The sequence below is a fragment of the Brassica oleracea genome, chromosome C3 (genome assembly GCF_000695525.1).
Source record: "Brassica oleracea var. oleracea cultivar TO1000 chromosome C3, BOL, whole genome shotgun sequence".
In the NCBI taxonomy this organism is placed as follows: Eukaryota; Viridiplantae; Streptophyta; class Magnoliopsida; order Brassicales; family Brassicaceae; genus Brassica; species Brassica oleracea.
This window is the reverse complement of record NC_027750.1, coordinates 61,882,506-61,903,651: the sequence shown is the minus strand read 5'-3', so window position 1 is coordinate 61,903,651 and position 21,146 is coordinate 61,882,506. Positions and strand designations below refer to the sequence as shown.

Sequence of the window (21,146 nt, the reverse complement as noted above, 5' to 3'; positions counted from 1 at the left end):
CATCAAAAGATGGATAAAGAACTGCAATGTCCGAGATAAATACATATGGATGGTATTGCCTAAAGCAAGGAAGATCGATGACCATATGTATGGATCATGAATATGTTCTGGCCAATATGCCATAGTATGGGAAAATTATAAAGCCATTGATATACATGTGTGTATAGAAGATACACCGAGACATAGGTTCATGATAACCATGCCTAGTACATTGTCCATAAATACTTATTTTATCCGACCATAGTAAAGAGTTAAGAGTAGACGATCACGTCTAGACTACGGACATATCCAAACACGATTTGCAAAGACCCAATAGTGATCTCCGTGGACAATGTGATTCACACTGCTTAGCACATATGCTTTACCGGGACACTCGATGTCAAAGGACATGAGAAACGACCTAAGAAGTCGAAGTGGTCTAATTACGGTTCAGTAATGAAACTGGCCGATTACTCCCATCCTATGCATACATGAAATAACACGCACCAAGATGCGTAGAATGTAGAACCTACACTGAGGTTCACATCAGGGGGAGTAGTGCGTGTTGTACTCTTTTTCCTTCATCATGGTTTTGTCCCACTGGATTTTCCTGATAAGGTTTTAATGAGCGTATTACAGATCATGTATGGTTATGACATCCAAAGGAGAGTGTTATAAATCATGGAGTGGATTGCCATTAACCAGGCCCGGCCCAAGACCGGCCCAATACGTAGAAGACAAGAGGAGAAAGCCCGTCGGCCACATCAATCCCAGCCCCGACCGCAAGGAGGAGAGAGAGTCGGCCAATGACCTAGCCGACTTAGAATTTAGGATGTTTTCATTTTCTATGTTTTAGTAGTTTTCCTATTTCATGTTGGATTAGGATTTGTACTCTTTCCTTTTATCTCTATCTTGTAATCCTTATATAAAGGAACCCTCATTGTTCATTAATAATAACACAGAAATATTCAGTATCTGAAACTCTCTAATTACAACAGGAAATAGTGTTTCATAAATAATTGTACAACTCAACCTTTTAAATTAATAAAAATGATAAAAAATAAAATAAATTATCTGCGTGAAGCGCAGATCAACCATTAAATGCAGATATCCTTTATATATTAATTGAGAAACATTACAACATTGTTTTGTAGCCATGTGTTACCATCAAAATGAAATTCAGAATTTTTAGAGAAATAGGTTGGTATTATATTTTTTTATTAAACTAACTATTAAATTGATAAATAGTGTACAAAAAAATATTCTCGCACTTTCTTAAATAAAAGCTACGGAATTGCCTAATATGATTAACGTATATATGACAATCAGTGATTATGAATAATAAATATTTGATAATAATTTTTGTATCTTAACTCTTTTTTGTTTAATTTTATATTATTAAAAGATATAATACAACCACATTAATCATATAATAAAAATAAATAAATTTTTTCTTATATGTTATATTTTGAATTTTTAAAACGACTATAAATTTCTATAAACGTTAAATGTCTTACACTAAAATTTTGTGATCAATGATTTAACTTTTTTTGATAATAAGAAGATACAAATGATCATAAATCGTATGAATATGAAATCTCATTTACTAGACATTCATATTATAAATCAGTATAGTTTAAAATTAAACTATAGAATATAGAAAAATATTTAAATATGATAATTTCTAAATTTGTATTGAAAAAGTATTGAAACCTTAATATTTTAATTTTGAAATTTGTATTAAAAAATCGCACATTAAAAATTTTGTATTTACATATGAGTATGTATTCTCAATAATAAATATTTATATTAAAATATACTATATATTTGTGTCTATGTCATTAAAATTTAGTTATATACCAAAAATAAATTTTTTGATTTATTTACCAAAAAAATATCGTAAATAAACAAGATGTATTGTTTGATTTACGTCTCTACTCTAATTTAATTATATACATAATAAATACAAATAAATAATAACAGATAAAATTAGTTTTATATATAACATTCATTCCGCGCATATAATAATTACGCGGATCTTAAGCTAGTATATTAATAAATATGTAAAAGGTTGATTGTGGATAGGATAATTTTTTTTTTTTGTAACTTGTGGATAGGATAATTTTTCATTCAAACAGACGAAATTCCTTTTTTCGCGTGTGTGTGGGTCTGTCCATAACTAATATAGTATAATATATAATATTCATTAAACATATTGCATATATAATACATAGGGAGAATATTTAACTATAGTAAATTTTGACTATAAAATAGAATAATAACTATAGCATTTACAAGAATTATTAAAAATATGTGTATATTCTTCTTGGAAGATATTATTCTTGGAAAAATTGCTTTTGCGTTGGATTTAGAAATATAAATTAACTAGTATTACCACATGTGCTATGCACAGGTCAATTCTCTGTTTCAAAAATTATTTGATCATCGTTTTAATTTTCAAATAAAGTGAATGTTATTTCAAATATTATATGAATAGTAGCACGTAATATTAGAGGTACATGCATGATACAAAGCTGTTAAAAGGTCGAAACAATAACTTTGATATCATTACAAAATTGAGACATGTTTGTAGAATTTTTCATACATAAATAAAATATATACCAAAATACAAAATATACTTGAAATACAATATTTGATGGTTAAGTACAGAGTAACAAATGATTATTAGAAATTTATTATTTTAGTTTGTTTATAGTTTGAAATTGACATTTTATTTTAATTTACCTAACATGTTTTTTTTTTAAAAAGCACACATTTAACCAAAATTAACCCACATTAGTCATTACTTATTTTGATAGTTTGTTTAATTTATAAGATTAAAATTTACAAATTTAGTTTGTCTTTTTTAAATAAAAAAAAATTGTTTAGCAATAGTAAAGTGATTCAACTTTGGATTCAAAAATGAAAGCTTCGCTATACGTTCAACAAATAAAAAAATAGTAAAAAATGGAAAACGGGCAAACCTTCTTCGTGAGGCCAAAACCTTATGCGCTTCTTTGATTCCACAAGAATAATATTTTATGTTCCATACTATCACTCCAAACCGTGATCACCAGGGATCGAAGAAACACGAAGTCAAAATTGCAGATTTATGAGAGGTGAAAAGATTTGTTGCTTTGTTGGAAAAGATAGAAGAAAGAAAAAAAAAGAAACAGAAACTAAATTATTAGATCAAAAGTTATATAAATAGGAGAACAGTTGAGATCGTGGTAGAGTGGCTTTGAACATGAATGAAATATTGATATATAAAATTGCAAAAAACAGGGATTGAAGAGGTTTTTTTTTTCCAGTCAATTGTTTTTTTTTCTAAAATTTTTTTTATTTGTCAAAATTTGATTTGTCAAGTGACTTGTGCTTTAGTATATAGGGGATGTTAATCTATAAATATTGTTAAATTTATAAATTTATAACCGTCACATATCTAAATTCTGTCTCAAGCAAGTAGTACGAAGATTCTGTTTCAAGTAAATAGTATAGAACTGTTCCTTTTTAAAATAGTATAGTATAAAATTCACCGAATGATAGTTTTAGCTTTATCGAATCCATCGAAAATATCATTTCAAAACAGCTTTTTTTAGCAATGTCTGCTTTTCTTACTGTTCCCTCCGTTTCACAAAGTAAATAGTTTAGACTAAAAACACTAATATTAAAAAAATTGATACTTTAAAAATAATAATATTTAATTAATTAGTTCAACCAATTATAAAAAAATTGATATTATTTGATTGGTTACACTATATCCAATAAATATAAAAATTATCTAAATATGTGGAAACTAGTTACATTTTGAAACAAAAAAATTTTGCTTAAACTATTTACAGTAAGAAACGGAGGGAGAATTATTTTATAGTTTTGATTTGCTCATTATCTTATGGATTATATTATTTTGTTCTAGACGGAGAAAGTCGCTCAGGGGGTCACGTTGTATTCTTGTATTGAACGCCTAATCACGGGCAACGAGAAAGATTAGTCAAGCTTTAGACAAATTGTCACATCTCTAAGCCGATTCTTACATGAACATTTGTCGATTCTTCCATATCGGTTTTCCCCTAATTCTTATTTTTTCCTATAAGTAGTTATCCCCTAATTCACCTTAGTCAATCAGTTTTATTTTAATAAAGTTTTTTATTAGAGCACGTAAGTCTTAAGACAAAACTTAACAGCAACGACGACGACAACAACAACAAGATTTGCGCATCAAAGTAGTAACATTTCAATATAGTCTCCTGCAAATAGTGATCCCATCGCCAAGCACAGCGTGCGAGATCTGCACTCGCTGATCAGCAGAGAGTTTCTGGTTCAGCTCGAGGATGGCTTTCCTGCCTCCTCTCCTCCACTCAGACGTGGAGGTCTCCGGTTTAGCAACTGTTCCTCCCCAGAGAGTGTTGTCATACACTACAATCCCACCAACCTTGATCAGTCTCATAAGCCTCTCGTGGTAGTTCCAATAGTTCTCCTTGTCTGCGTCCACAAATGCGAAATCGAAGCCGCCCTCGTTGGCTTTCTACATCATAAACATCAATAATAGACAGACCATCTCAGGACAATTACTATTTATGACAAAAAATTCTTAACATGAATCCTTAGTACTCTTTCATTCCTATTGTCTGGGAAATGGAACGGACATAATGAGACAAATAAATGACTAGGAAGCTGTACATGGCTTAAAAGTTCGTCTAGGACTGGAAGAGCTTCAGATTCTCTGAAGTCAATCTTGTGTTCAACACCAGCTTTGTTTATAATTGGCAATCCTACCTCTTCGTATGAGCCTCTATCCACGTCAATGGCAATAACCTGCAGAGCTCGTGTACCACATAAGTTGCAGAATGAAACAGATGATCTTCTTTTTTTTGAAGAAATGTTAAATTTATTCAAATAAAAAAAAAACCTTTTTTACAACAAGTGTGGCTTTGTTTCAGGTGATCTTTTTTATTTAATAAATGTTAAGTTTATTCATCTCAAAAACATTTGTACAATAGATAGATATGACATTGTTTGAAATCATATTTCTAAATTCTGAAAACTAACTAAAAAATAGCGCGATTCTAACTCGTGTCTTTATTTCTTTTTCGATATATGCACATACCTTTCCATCTTCTGGAATGGTAAGAGCAGTGAGGAGAAGAGAGTATCCAGTGAAGACCCCAACCTCAATCGTTTTTTTTGCATTTACCAAATTTAGAAGCATCCCCATTAACTGACCAGCATCTGGTGCAGTAGCCATCACAGCTTCAGGGTGGTTACAGGTAATTTTTCTAAGCTCCTTAAGAGCCTCAGGCTGGCGTGGATACACGCTGGTCTCCAGTATATACTGCAACATTTTTCTCCAAAGAAAAGTATCAGAGAAAGGTGAGAAAATAGTGAGGATCGATGAATGTGTGTAGCGTATGGCCATACTTTATAGAGCTCTTCACTCTGCAGCAATCCCTTGCAGAATTCCTTAGACATTGTAACCACAGTCTTCTTTCCACACCCACAAGCACTCAAGTATCTGGTCAAGGAATTAGGGCATAAAAATACCCATGCCATAATTTAATAATGTGCACAGAAAATAATGGTTTGGTGAAACTTTACAAAATAAGAAGTCTGAAATTGACCATTTTTATGTTCTCTAAAGATGTAAAAAGGAATAGAAAAGTTTTGTGGTTAATAGCAAAACTGATCACAGATTTCAGCCGGATAATTGAAACACAGGTTCTAAATAGCTTTTGCCTCTATGAACCCTTAAATCAGACCAGCCATTAAAGTTCACCATCAACCAGGGGGCATTTCCGGAAAAAGAAATCGTTACAAAGAGAAGAGTAGTAAGAGCATCCCTATATGGGATATTATTGAGTCTCTAAAAAAATACAAAAGATTAAGAAGTGGAGGAAAGAGTTTTATATGAGAGCCAGTGAGATATTATCCAAAAACTGTTATGCCATGTGTTCTTTTTTCAGTGACTTTAACTTTCTTTCAAAATTAAAATTTAATTATTTTGACAAAAGACATATTTTGAGCGCTGCAATGCTGTAATGAGAGAGAGAGAGAGAGAGAGAGAGAGAGAGAGAGAGAGAGAGTACCTGAGGATCCAAGTCTCAGTATCTACTAGCCAGTGAAGTGACGATTATAGAGGGGACCAGGCTTGCTTTTATGTGAAGTACAATGACAAGAAAACGGACAATTGTCAAAAGTGCGTTTATATGGCAGACACGTTAAAGCTTGCATGATGGCTACTCTGCTAAAGTTCACAAGTTCTAATGTTGACGAGACATCACAAATCCGTTCGATATAAACGATGATAGTACAAGAAAATTTCAACATAGTTTCTATAATCTTGTTTCCGTTTCTAGCATCATATTTTATGTTTTGGGCAAGAAAATGGTCATTCACATTAATGAAACTAAAAGGAAAAAACAAAGAGTGGATGTTATGTGAACCGAGATCCGGGTTTGTATTTGGATCTCAACTAGAGTCGGGTTTTAATTTCGGTCCAAAACATCATAATTTGGAATCTGTTTATGTTCAAACCATTAAAACCAAGTGAACTTTAATTTATGGGGATACAATTTTCGTTCTTTCTGATTGGGGGAGAAATATGTTTTAATACTTCTAATATGTTGAATTAGACGAGAATAAAAATGTGTGTAATTGTTTTATATAATATTTATGGTGTGGAATTAGGCCATTTACCCAAAAAAGTCATGTGCTGCATTGCAGTTAATATGAATTTCATTAACACTTTTTATTTTATGATAATTTCCAGTAAAATGGATATTTTCTGCATATATATTAGAAATTAATATTTATAAGATTTAGTGTTTTTTAGTGAATAAGCTATGGGTTTATAGATGAGGAGGGGAATACATTCTAGAAGATTTTGCGGAAGCAGACCAATAAAGATTACTAAAAATATATAACAATTATTTTTATTTAGAAAAGCCGTTTACTAAATTATACTCCTTCTGTTTAGAAAAAAATATTACTTTGATATTTTCATACAGAATAAAAAGTGATTAAAACATATTTATTTTCTTATTAATTACACTTATTCCATCAATATTATTTGAGGTAAATAAAATTATTTATAAATCAATGTACTTGTAATTAATATTAAACTTAAACTACGCATAATTTTAATTAAAATTATAAAATGATAAAATGACATTTTTTATCAAAAAGAAGAAATATAAAAATTTCACGATAATTAGTCATCGAAGCAATAGCGATTGAATTTATGGAGTGGTCAATAGGTGGATAGAGTTATTGTTTCTTGTAGCTGCGTAGATCCCTTGATTTAGGCTTCGTACGTACTAATCTTCGGAGATTCCTTCCAAGGAAATTGATCGTGTCTCTCCCAAGTAGAGTTTATTTTGTTGAGCTATTTTTTTAACAAATTTAGTGTGTTCTTTTTTTTTGATGGACTTGGAAGTGTTCTAGGCAGAAATCCAACTAATTAATTTTTAAGAGAGTGATCTATTGGTAAGTCGGTAATAGGTAAACTCGGCTGCTCTATATGGGAGTTAAATATCTATATTGCGTGGTTATATACGGATGGAAAATCTAAAGCCAAATTTTCAGTTCAGGACGCTTAACACATTTCCAAGTCCACCATACCACCCAACCACATCCCCACAGTTATTAAGTGTATTCTTGATCTTGTCTCTTTCAAAAAGTTATTTTTATAGAATATTAGAGCATGTTCAATGGTTAGAGTCCTTGATGGGTTCTAACCATTAGTTTAATTGTTAAATGTGTACTTTATGAAATTAAGAACTCTTGTTAATATAATTAGTTTTGTGAAGGTCCAATGGGAGAACCCCATTGAGGTTCTTAAGAAAAAAAAATTATTTTAGAAAGTGAATTATTAAATTTAAATTTTACAAAACTTATAAATTATTGGATTTCATAAAATTTAAACAACTATGACATAAAAACATCAAATGCTTCTTGATGATCATCATGATGAATGAAAAAATTTTAGAATTGTTGATTGAAAATGTGGTCGAATTTTTCATTCTTCATTTCTACAAAATTATTAGAAGAAGAAGAAGCCATTTCGAAGAGAAATGGTAAGATAAACAAAATCTTTAATTAGGAAATGGTAAGAGAAACAAAGTAACTCAGCACTTGTTCTTTTTGGTGAAATGGTAAAGAGAAACCAAAATCTTTACAATCGAAAGAGAAATTATAAGCTTGTAACTTACAAACCAAAAGAAATTTAACTTATAAAGAAAAAAAGGAGACACATCTTGCAAAGCTTGGCCACACAACTACCATCTACGTATGTCTTCTTCTTGTTCACATGTAAAGGCTCTGTTTCTTTTTGGTGTTTTTTGTGTCACATGATACTGATCACAAACGAGAAAACTGATCACATGGCTCTGTTTTTTTGTGTCACATGCTCAGAACTTCATGAACTCCAAAACCAACCTGCAGTACTAGTTTCGTCTCAAACATCACAACAAGGAATTTTAAGAAAAATACAATAACACAACATTATGCATTCCAAACTAGAATTTTGGACAATATTTTGGACAATAACACAACATTTTGAGTCGTTATATAACACACACACAAACTCAAACTACCATAAAATCATGTGATCTCTCGTAACCTCCCTGTAACTTCCTTCATCTTTGGTCTCTGTTTCGGGTCTGTCCCTGTGATCTCTCGTAACATGATTAAGAGCGATCACATTGCAGTCTACCATAAAAAGAACATGTATAGCATTAGAAAGAGCGATCACATTGCAGTCTAGCATGGCTAAATTAAACGGGATGACTCTTACCACCACAAAGCAACGTTCTGATCTGAGTAGTAGTCTCGATCAACAGGTCCTTCTTGTCAGACCAGAACAAAGCCATTCTTCTTGGTGTTGTGAAACTTCCAATTACTTCAGCTAGCTTCACCTGCAAAAACTGAAGCGAAACGTGGTGACTCACAAGCAAAACGTGGTGACTCACAATACACCAAACTAACTTGCATATTATACATGTCATACGTTACAAACACATACATGGAATCAACGAGCATTGATCAAAGAGATAATCTACCCATAAATGGATTGGCCACCACTTCAAGTTCCAGTAAGATCTCCACCTTGCACGATGAAATCCTGAAAATTCAGATACCAAAGGAACAAACTTTCATCATCACTGTGATCTCGGTACAACTAAAAATTCAGATTAGAAAATAAAGAACAGACCTTGATGATTCTGTGACAGAGAACGTTGTCATAGTAACCTCTCTGTGATAGCTCGACGAAGTTCCGGAAAGTTCTCGGTGAGTATTTGTCACAGTCTCCTCTGTCCATGGAGTCTCTCAAATCTCATCATCAAAACAAAATTTTCGAGTCAAATCTAATATCAATTCTCATCAACAAAACAAAATTTTCAATTATAATCAACAAAATTCAATTCACGAACATCAAATCAATACAAAAAAAAAAAAAAATCCGAACCTCCTCGGTGATTTCATCGCCGGATTTGGAAGAAGACGAAGCACCCATCGAACAACATCAACCAGAGGGATTGAAGGGTTTGAAGTTTTGGACTCGTGAAAGAGAAACACCCTAATTTTTTCCCCTTTTGCCTAAAACGATTAGCCTATTCCAACCTGCCACGTAAGGGGTTTTTAGCAGCTCCCCAAGTCTCATTTTAAACAGCGGTTCTGTCTATTTTTCTTTTTTCTCATTTATTTTTTTGGTTTTTTTCTCTAAGAACCCATGTTTGCATCCTCCCTTGCTCATTTTAGTTTAAAAAAAACACGATTAAAAAAAATATCGTGTCATAATCTGGATTGATATTTGTCAATAGTACATGTGAGTGAGTTACATATATATTTTTTAAAAAAATACCATTTCCTCTAATTGATTAGTTGATATTTAAAGTTTTTATACAAAGATTAAAAATAAAAATTTTTACGTAATTTATTTTGATGATATAAAATTATATAAAATAAAACTAGTTAAACCGATAAAAATGTAAAAATGTAGCATTTTTTAATCAATTAAAAGATTTAAAATATATTAATTTTATGTCAAATAGTGAAAACATCATTTATTTTGCAATAAAATAAATAAATTTCTTTAAAGACCAAATAAATTGAAACATAGGGAATATTATTTAAGATCGTCGCCTAATCATGCGCAAGTGTAGTGTACATTTGATATTATAATTATTCCAAAGAGACGAATCTCTTGCCCTCATATAAAAAAAAAAAGACAATGCACGTGATGCATAGGAAACATGCACTTTAGTAAGCCATGCAAACTGAAATGTGACAACCACCTCGGTAATAGATATATGACTAGAAGTTCTGCAATCAACGCACTTCGAGCAAACATATAATAAATTGTCGATATGAACACAGAAAGGAAAGCTTGAACATCATGCAGCCAGGACACTCGTCATATTGGTCTCGTCTTCGAATGCGTTTGTGATTGTAAAAGAATTCTCGAGGAAACATGAGATTTACATCCCAATAAATTTTATGATCAGGATGTATTATCTATATCCTATTGTTTATATCAATATGCACGTACGGTGATGGACCTATACTATTTTTTTTTTACTTGGGTCATTAATTAAATTAAATATTTTATAATTATTAGTATTATATAATTATTAAAGTTTAATATATTGTTTATATATACTTTTAGGTTCACTAGCTATAATAGGAAAACAAAACATTATTTAGCCAAAAAAAAATCAGGCTTTTAGTTTAAATTAACTAAATAAATTGGACTTCAGGTAAACCCATAATAAATTTGAAAACACAAAAAAAAAAAAAACTGGATGCAAACGTAGATTTGAACTAGGGGTGTTCAATCCGGATATCGGTTTGGTTTCGGTTCGGTTTTTTCGGTTTTTCGGTATCTCAGTTAGTAAAATATAACTACCATTCTAAATCCATATTTGCTTCGGTTCGGTTCGGTTTATATACCGTTGGTTTTCGGTTTATTCAGTTTTATACCAAAAAACATAATTCTTTATTTTGGGATCATATTATATGAATTTTAGAGTCTTGTTGTCAACACATTCATTTATTAAAAAATATTATAAGTTTAAATAAAAGTTCATCAAAGTCATGTTTCTTCTATTAAACACGAAACTCTATTCGTTTATAGATAAAAAAAATTGTGAAGAATTTCCACTAATTGTTATCATCAAATTTATAATCTTTATTTCAATTTAGTCAATGCTAAATTAAAGCAAAAAGATCAAAAGAAGACTAAGAAAATAAGAAGCATGTTTGCGATGAATTGTTATTTAATTATAGTTCAAGTGTTTTACAAATCAGGACTATTTTATTACTGTAAAAAATATGGTAATAGTTATTAGCAAAAAAAATAACTTATGATTTTCATACGTTGTTATAAAATATATACATATTTACATGTTTCTATTTTTGATCGGTTTTATTCGGTATATTCGGTTTTATCGGTTATATACTGAACCATATCCAAATCCTACGGTTTTTTAAAAATCATATCCATTCGGTTTGTATGGTATATACCAAATCCAAACCATATTATCTATTTCGGTTTGGTTCGGTTCGGTACGGTTCGGTTTTGCCATATTGAACAGCCCTAATTTGAACCTAGGTTTAAGAGGGTCAGTGGACATATCTCACTTGTTCTATTTTACAGCTTTTTTTGTAAGACATATTATTATATTAAATTTAAAACGAGTTTAAGCGATTACATCTGGAGCTATGCTTAATGGTAACAAGATAGTATAACATGAGGGATCCTCGACGATTTGATGAACATCATAAAACATAACACTAAAACAAGAGATAACAAAGCTAACGAAAGAGTCTTGCTGTGTCCCTGAATCGACATTGATTAGACCAAACGGCAAAGTTTGGAAGGAGGTTGAACGAGCATGAACAACTCTAGCTCCGACATCGAAGCTCTCCGAAAAGACTAGGTGAATCTCAACAAAAACGAAGAATATAAAGGTATTGAATTTGACGCTGACAAACAAATAGGATGGACCTTGAAACCGAATAGCACATGTGACAAAATCAGAGCTAATGCAAACTCCACAAACCTGTGATGGATATACACATAATGGCAATTTAAGCACCACATCACGGCTTTGGGCTAGATGAACCCTTTGCACTGAGGCGCAACGATGGATCGTGGACAGACATGATGCTTCGGAGGACGAATGATGGCTCAAGATATAACAGTCAGCAAGTTTAAGCTCCATAAATGGTTTTGGTTCAAACCAAAGCATGTGTCGGTTGAGTACCAACGGCTCTCGGAAGGGATTGGAGTGACGAGGTGACGCAGATTCGGTGAGGTGATGCTCATGACTATCAACCATGAGGAATGCGAACTGAGATCCAGCTGAGAAAGTGAGCTATGATATTACCGTATCTTAACAGAAACACTGCTCTTAAGGCTGGTTTTGACGCATATCAATAAAATTTGGTGTTTCTCGCCGAAATGGTTCTGAAATGATGTTCAAAGCTGCCACTGCTTCTAGAACTAGAACTCATCTTCAAGAACTCACCATGTCGTGGCTCACAGGTGTGGTGTACAAGCTCATTCGAGAGCGAACACTCGGCCTAACAATTGCGGGGAGCTCGAACGAGAGGGTCAGGAATCCAAGATGTTCGTTGGAGACTAAGATACCGCTGACTGCCAGACTAAGAACATGATCGGGGAGAGGGTTATACGCCTTAAATTGAAGGAACACTCTAAGGTAAGGTTGGTGGATTGGATAAGCCTTGCACTGAATGAGCTAGAAAGCACAAACGATCAAGGGATGTGGATTGAATGGTGACGCAAGATGTGCGGAAAGTCTCTTGATACTACCAACTTCTAAGCTCGAAGATATGACACACTCCGACGACTCAGAAGATAAGATGTTCGATGAAGAACAAATGATTCAACAAGTTAAAAAGAAAGGTTTTTATTAAAAAGTTGAATGACTAAAACAATACAATAGCAAGCCTTTGTATAATAGGTTGTGGAAGAAATGAATATTCTAGTCAATCCTAGAAACTATAAAGGTCTTAAAACTAGGAAGACTTGACTAGAAATATTGACTTGACCAAAGACCAAGATTGTTGACCAAATATTGAAAGTTTTGGTCACAGAACTCTTCGGCTGGTTGCATCCTTTCGCATGGTTAAAGATCTCGGAATTGCCGTCAGATTGATATATTATACGACCATGGCTTGTATTTTCTTGGTGGGCCTTTCTTGGACAAATCCAAACACTGATTTTTTATTGAGCATAAGGCTCCCCGTTCTGCATCAAGCCCATTAGCTTCCCTCGGTCTAGAACTTCATGGATCAAACCGATAAGGCCCATAAAATGCCTATTAAACCAAGCTATGATCAGTTGCTTAGCTGGTTCGTACCTGAAGCTAATCGTTGAGACATAGCTGCTGATTTGGGTCGCATCAGTGGGGGAGATGTCGGAGTTGGAACAGAGTCGACAAGCGGAAGAGCTAACGAGCGTGGTAGATCTGGAGCGGTGGTGAGCAGTGGTGAGGAAGAAAGGGAATCCGTAGAAGGGCTGGCGTTGAAACGAGGTTTTGAGCGATTTGCAGTCATGAAATGAAAGTTGAAGAGAAGGTGAAGAAGAAAGGAGGGTGCGTAGATGTAGAAGAGTCGACGCTGGCGGCCAAGGCCATCGCCGACGTCATGAACCAAGGCTGGCGGCAGTGTCTCGATTTACAGGCCTGGAAGAGTAATCTAGGGCAAACTTAGTTTTGTTAAGAAGCAGTGTTGTTTTTTGTTATACCTTAGAGCTCAAAATTTATAAAATTTAAGATTTGTCAATTGACCTCCTTCCCACTATGTGTGTACGCCTAAGTGCATATATATTTAGAAAGGTATTTTTTCTTAAAAGTAATTTTAAAAATATAAATTATATTTAATTTTTTATTCTAAATAAAAATAGTAAAAGATTTACTGTATGGATGAGGTCTTTGGTTACAATTGGTTATACATATATTAACAAAGATAAAGTTATCTAAATATGTGTGAAAAGGTCTTCTATTATAAAACAATAAAAATCACCTCAAACATCATGTTTATTGAAACAGAAAGGGTTACTATAATTCATATTGGATATTGATCCATATGCTTAATGAACGCAGCAACTCTTGCGCTAATGATCGGTTTCTAAATATGTATACAGATACAGACAATAGTTAAAGCACGTGATTCTTAGGACAAGTGGATTTTCTTAAGCCATGCGAACTGGCAGCTCCAGAAAGAGACAATGCGTAAAATAAACTAAAAAAAATATTTTAATTCCATCAAATCAACTTTGGGGAATTGGTGGAGGTTCGCGTTTTGTTTGTCTCGTCGTCTCATGCGTTTGTAATAGCCAGGGCCGGCCCAGCAACCTTTAAAGCCTAAAGCAAAAAAAAAAAAATTGTAATGCCCTACCAAAGCTTCGAACTCGCCACCAGTAAGACAATAAGAGTAGAATTTGCCACTACGTTATAAAGCATCAGCTCTACTAGCTTTAGTTCAGGCTGCCTGTGGCAATCAAATTAAACGAATTACCAGTTTGTAATAGCCATTCTTGACATCTATTAAAAATTGATGATTATTTACCCTATATATATTGCTGTCGAGAGGTAAGAAGATCTTATACATGCAAATGGCAAACGAAACGAAACCAAAGCCTACTACTCTATTACTCGAAAAGAAACCAACTGAGTTTGTTAAACCCTCGAAAAAAACTCCTTGGGAAACTCTCTTCCTTTCTACTCTGGATAATGATCCTCTCAACGAAGTTATGTACGGAGCCCTTTACGTTTTCAAAGCAAATGAAAAGAACCACAATGATCCTGTCTCTTTGCTTAGGAAGGCATTGTCTGAACTTCTCGTCTACTACTATCCACTTTCAAGTAAAATGAGTAGACGAAGAAGTGATAGAAAGCTTCAGCTAACTTACTATAGCGAAGGAGTCCCGTTTGTAATCGCGACGGCCACTTGCAACCTTGCCACTTTAAACTATATAGAAAACATTGATGAAGAAATTGCATTGCGTCTTGTGCCGGAGGTCGAACTTAATTATCAATATGAGATCAGCTATCATCCTCTCACATTGCAGGTAATACTTTTTCATCTGAGCATATAGCCTTGGTCCTACAAAAATATTGTTCATCTTTTGTTTTGGTCAACAAATATTGTTCATCAATAATGAGAAATGTTAATGACAACGATTTCAGGTACTAATTGTAGTCTTGGTCCTACAAAAGCCATGCATGTCAGCTATTTAAGTTGTTTACATTAGATATATATATCGTATTAGAAATTCGTACAATAATAGGTATTCTTTATCAAAGCGAAAGACAACTAATATAATTAAAAAAAAAAGAGAGAATTCATATAATTGTTTCTTTGCTTTTGGAGGTGACCAAATTTCCTTGCGGTGGGTTCACTATAGGCGTGGCACTGTCACACGCTGTGTCTGATGGGTTTAGTTTCGCTATGATAATGCATGCCCTTACTGAGTTAGCCGGAGGAAAGAGCAAGCCATCGGTAATGCCGGTATGGGAGAGAGAGCGGCTAGTTAGAGGAATAGACAATAAACCGGCTAGAGTGCCTGGCAGTAACAGTGATGGTCTTCTGGCGACATCACCGTATATGCCAACTGATTTTATGGTATGTTTTATTCACATTAATTTGAATAATTGAATTGAGATACTAGCTATTCCTTATCAGAATCATTTTAGTATTTTAATTTTAAAAATATCAAATATCAACCGGTTTAATTTAATATTTTTAATTTTTTATTAGTAATGTTATATAAAATATCCGGTGGCCCATTTTAAACCTTTACCTAATTTTTTTAACTTTTTTCTAATTCATATCTGCTAAAAATTCACTTGTCTACAACATCCTCAAAATAAAAAAAAACAGCTATTTTAAATTGATACTAGATTTTGATCCGCACTTTCAAAGCGCATACTAATTTTTCGGTGAAAACTTAATATAATCACAATTTCTATTTATTTAAAGTAGCTATTGGCATACAACCCATAACCCGAAGTCTGAACCGTATCCGAACCAGAAAACCTGATCCGTTCCCAGTCTATAATGTAAGAAATACCAGAATGGATCTTGTAAGGTGGTATAAGACATATCTGAATTTGGAGTATTATTAGCCGAACTTGAACAAGTAACTTGAAAAACCAAAACCCGAAAATCGATCTGAATATCCAAATTAATCACAAGTATATATAAGACATATGTATGTAGTAAATACTTAATAAATAATTTACTTGTTTGTTGGAATAACCCGTAAAATTATACTTATAAAAGTATCAATTATAACATGTTCCATAATATTATTAAATATTAATACCTACATCTTAATATTTATTTTATAATATATATATATATATATATATATATATATAATACATATATACATATTTAATTTTAATGCTCTACTATAAGACTTATATTATTATGTATTGATGAGGATTTGAAGAATTTTTTTCTTGCATTTGGATTAAAGTACAGTTCTATTAGTATATATATGAATTAGTAGATATATATAATTCTTTTTATATTAATAAATAAAATATAATTGATTTGTTATTTATATTTAATGTTAATATAAATTTAAATCATTATTTTTTTAAAAATAATAGATTAATTATTTAGTTACTTAATTTTAGGTTAGGCATATATTTAATAATAATTAAATTAGATATAAGTAGAAATAATAGAAAAATAATTAAATATAATAATTTAGCCTAGCCTAAATTACTTATAAGTAGACAAAATTGTTTTAATAGTATTGATTTTGTATTGTTTTAGACTACGGTTTTAAGCCAAAGTCTGTGATCCACTTAGGTTCAAACCCAGCTTTACTATTAAATTATAACAGTTTATTCTGCATTTTAGATTTTAAAACCCCCGAAATGCATATTTCTAGACATAAGTTTTTTTTTTTTAATAACAACATCAAGCATATGTTGTTGATTAAAATTCTGAAACGGTCAATCAATAATATGACTTAACATCTCACTATCTAAGCTACCTAAAATGATAAAAGTTGATCGACAAACTCATATAAAATTTCAAGAATTAAAAGTATATAAAATAAATAGAAAAGAATAATTATTTACTTTCAAAGACATTTAATCAAGAATTGAAAGTATATAAATTTTATGTACTTACCGACCATAAAATATATGAACTCTTAATACTAACCGATAGACCTATCTTTAATTTAAATTAAATATACACATAAACTCTCTAAAAAAATTAAAATATGACTGTAGAAAAAATTATTTTCAGAGCAAAAAAATAGTGCTTTATGACACCACCGCAATAAAGGTATAACAAATAAATCTACGGATTAATTTTTACGGCCAAAAACATAAAATTACAGCTTGTTCCAATTACTTTCATTGTGACTTCAGAAAAATACAGAACATGAAACTTACTAAGTACTAGGTGATAACCCGCGCTCTGCGTGGAATGAGTGACTAAAAGATATTATTACTTTTAATCTATAGATATTATAAAGTAAAAATATATAGTCACAAATATTAGATATAATAAAATATTGAACGAAATTATGCGGATTTATATAATGTAGTTTTTTTCCAAAAAATAACTGTAATTGGTTAGGTGTAATTGAAGTATATTATATGGAAATAAATCTTTAAGCGTAAGAAAATAATTAAATAAATTTATTATAAATTTAAGATAAAACAACACATAGGAATATAATTATTACTTTCATACTAAAAATTATGATAATATGAAACAAAACATAGGTAATAGAATAATAAAATACAAAAGCAACAAATTATAAAGAAACAAATAAAAAAACTGATAAAACCACAATTAATGTGAAAAATGTCTTTAGAACTCTAGGTTTGCAATCCTAGAAAGATAAATAACAAAGAACTCAAGGCTACGTATTTATATACGTTAAATTAATCTTCTGAAATCAATCTCACCCTAATTATATAAAATATTCACTAATTATTATCACAAAACTTGCGTTTTAATCCCCTTTAAAAGCTTGCCTTAATACACGATATAATAAATCAAAGAAGATCAAATTAGGTAAATACTATCATGCACAAATGATGTAATCAATTCACTTTATTTTTAAACACTTGTAACGATATCTCCTTCGATTTCGGGATGATATTTAAACAACAGAATCATGTGATATAATTTTTAAAATCTGAATACATAATCTAACTTTCTTTATAAATTTTGAATTGATATCTAATTTAATTTGTTCAAGCGGGCTAATGAAATTTTTCAAATTCAACATAATAACATACGTAGCTAACCGGTCAAGGTTATAGCTTAATACATCTTTTGATATATTCAATATAACTATACCTATAATGAGTTTATATATGTGAGTTTGATATAAAAAAAATTAACATATGACCATTGGACAATAAGGACTTCTGAAATAAAAAAAAATTAATACAAACCGTATAGAGCAAGCAGTCATATAGCTCCTTCTACATTTTGAAAATATTGAAATTGCCTTATAGTTGATATCATTTAAGTGAGACGAACATTCTTACTTATACAAAAATAAATTTATACTTGAGATTTCTATATTCTCAAAGATGATAGACGTTTCGAGGTATATACGATTTTTATTTGTACTTATATCATAAAGATGATAGGCGTCTCGAGATAGATGAGAAATATTTCTTGAACTAAAATCTGTGTTATACTACTTTTACTAAAATATATTTGTTTCTACTTGATGGATATAGAAACCTAAGGAGACTACAAAAATCAATAATAAAAGAGACTTTCTATTAATACGAAGGAGGCTGCGTGAGAAATGGGTAATGAATGATCAAATGAGTTATCGGTTATATAGATAGGAATCATATAATATATTATGTTAAGCTATATTGTAATGAATAATGACAATATATGTAATTAGTCTAATGAGGAGAGGGCTTTTAATTAAAGGGTGTGAGAGTGATTCTAGTGTTGACACCTAAGAAATGACAATTTAGTTAATAACACATGAGGTCAAGGTTAGTTTAAAATAATGCTCCTCAAATAATAAAAAAAAGATACTCGAGTTCTACATTTATTTTAAATAACTAACCCCAATTTAGAAAATGCTAATTTGTGATTCATCACTCTAAATTTATATATATCCAAATGAAATATCCATAATTTGATTTTTGTATTTCTAAAGAAAATCTTCATTTCAGCAAAAGAAAAAAAATCTTTGATTATATATGGAAGGTTCACCCTTTCCTTATACATGCTGCAGGTTACAGAGACGATAAACATTAGGCCTGAAAATATTAAAAAACTTAGAGACACTTTGGTAAGGGAAGATGAGTTTCTTAATAAAGAGGGTGTCACTACTTTTGAAGTTCTTAGTGCGTACATATGGAAATCGAGATGTCGAGCCTTAAACCTAAACCTTGACGGGATCACTGTCCTTGGCTTCGCTGTTGGAATCCGGCATGTCTTAGATCCACCAGTGCCTAGAGGATATTACGGTAATTCTTACATGGACGTCTACATCGAGTTAACCGTGAGAGAGCTCGATGAATCATCAATCTCTGATATTGTAAAGCTTGTGAAGAGAACCAAGAAATCAGCTTATGATAAGAAGAATATCGAGGAAGAGCTAAGGAACATAGAGAGATTGATAAAGGAAGATGCAAAATTTGAAGGGTTAAGTGATAGTTTATTGTTCTTGACTGATATGAGGAATATTGGGTACTTTGAATCGGTAGATTTTGGTTGGAAAGAGCCTGTGCATGTGCGGCCATTGACGCCTGAGAGCGCAAAGAACTTGGGGATGATCTTGAGACCTTCAAAGGTGGATCCATCAATGGAAGGTGGAGTTAAAGTAATGATGACATTGCCTAGAGATGCAATGGTCAACTTCAAGCAAGAGATGCATATATGCGTAAGTGATATATAATGAGCTACTAAGTGAATGTTTGTATGCATGCTAGTAAAATATGAGTGTATATGTGTCGTTCTTCTGGTACTTAATTCTACTGGAAACAAGTTTATTCCGTACGTACGTAGATAAACATCACTGAGCTTTTGAATTCATAACTTGATGTTCTTTTTCTTTTTTTTTTCATACCCGTAAACCACCTTGGTGGAACCGAATCAACATAGATTGTAGCAAGAGACCGAGTCCGAGCACCATACGCAATCTTATCAGTCACTCTTCTTCATATTTTAATGACTCAAGTAATCATGGTTTTGCATCATTTGAAAAAAAAATCACTCCTACTTGGCAAGCTAAAACCACTCAAGTTATTTGGGAATGGTTAACAACCTCTGATAATAGTTAACTAACTGCGAAGGAATCACAGTTTGTAACTTTGTACATGTAAGAATGTATTTTGTAAGAACTTGTGAGATGATAAACATCAACATATTTTTAACTTGGTGAACAAAAAAACATACTTTGAACTTTTTCATATATTATTTGAATGTATATTAACGCTTTGTTCCTCTTAAAAAAATGTAGACAACTTTTGAAAACTCAAAAATTTCGTTCTCCACCTAAATTTTTTACTTTCCTCATATTCTTTTTATTCTAAAATTTTGAGTGCCCAAACTTTTGCAACTCAAAGCTTTTTGTTTTTCGTTTCTCTAATAGTATATGTGATCGAGAGTTGCGTTTATAGCGTTGCGGTTGGCTTTGGACATCGAAGCTAGGCCTCTTATCCCCTGTATATGAATCCTGAAACATTACAACACGTGTTCGTAGCCACGTGTTATCACGAGAATGATTCTTATAATTTTTAGAAAAATAAGTTGGTCCATATAAACATATACTATGTTTTTTATTAAACTAACTATCAAATTAATTAATAGTGTACAAAATAATATTTTTTCTTTCCTTAAATAAAAGCTACAAAATTACCTAATATGGTTAACATATATATGACAATTAATGATTATGAATAATACATATTGATAAAAAAAAATTATAACCTCTCTTTTTTTGTTTAATTTTAAACTATTAAAAGAAATTAAAAATCACATTAAGCATATAATAAAAACAATTAGATTTTTTCTTATATGTTATATTTTGAATTTTTAAAAACGACTATAAATTACTAAAAATGGTAAAAGTCTCACATTAAAAAATTTGTGATCAATGGAACTTTTTTTTGTTCAAGCAAGAT

General features: G+C 31.5%; 2 protein-coding genes and 1 long non-coding RNA gene across 10 annotated transcripts; 1 reads left to right on the top strand and 2 right to left on the bottom strand.

The window, feature by feature from the left end:
- Positions 1-3,897: 3,897 nt before the first annotated feature.
- LOC106333106 (probable caffeoyl-CoA O-methyltransferase At4g26220) lies at positions 3,898-6,106 on the bottom strand. 3 transcript variants are annotated; one of them, XM_013771586.1, is made up of 5 exons: positions 6,063-6,106; positions 5,398-5,491; positions 5,087-5,311; positions 4,660-4,794; positions 3,898-4,504 (listed from the first exon to the last, which is right to left on the bottom strand). In XM_013771586.1, exons 2-5 carry the CDS (start codon positions 5,446-5,448, stop codon positions 4,214-4,216), a joined length of 702 nt encoding a protein of 233 aa, XP_013627040.1. In that variant the 5' UTR covers positions 5,449-5,491; positions 6,063-6,106; the 3' UTR covers positions 3,898-4,213. The 3 variants fall into 3 exon arrangements, with proteins under 3 accessions (XP_013627040.1, XP_013627041.1, XP_013627039.1); XM_013771587.1 differs by lacking the exon at positions 6,063-6,106 and adding an exon at positions 5,598-5,851; XM_013771585.1 differs by lacking the exon at positions 6,063-6,106 and having other exon boundaries at positions 5,398-5,851.
- Positions 6,107-8,123: 2,017 nt separating this feature from the next.
- On the bottom strand, positions 8,124-9,607 carry LOC106332202. 6 transcript variants are annotated; one of them, XR_001268014.1, is made up of 5 exons: positions 9,188-9,408; positions 9,036-9,097; positions 8,771-8,900; positions 8,571-8,685; positions 8,124-8,420 (listed from the first exon to the last, which is right to left on the bottom strand). It is a non-coding gene; the product is annotated as an uncharacterized LOC106332202 (long non-coding RNA). The 6 variants fall into 6 exon arrangements; XR_001268012.1 differs by having other exon boundaries at positions 8,126-8,412; XR_001268013.1 differs by lacking the exon at positions 8,124-8,420 and adding an exon at positions 9,443-9,606 and having other exon boundaries at positions 8,437-8,685; positions 9,188-9,341.
- A 5,010-nt stretch (positions 9,608-14,617) lies between these two features.
- LOC106331162 (spermidine coumaroyl CoA acyltransferase-like) lies at positions 14,618-19,918 on the top strand. The gene is made up of 3 exons (XM_013769491.1): positions 14,618-15,073; positions 15,376-15,627; positions 19,253-19,918. The coding sequence occupies exons 1-3, from the start codon at positions 14,618-14,620 to the stop codon at positions 19,916-19,918; spliced, it is 1,374 nt and encodes a 457-aa protein (XP_013624945.1).
- The last annotated feature ends 1,228 nt before the right edge of the window (positions 19,919-21,146 follow it).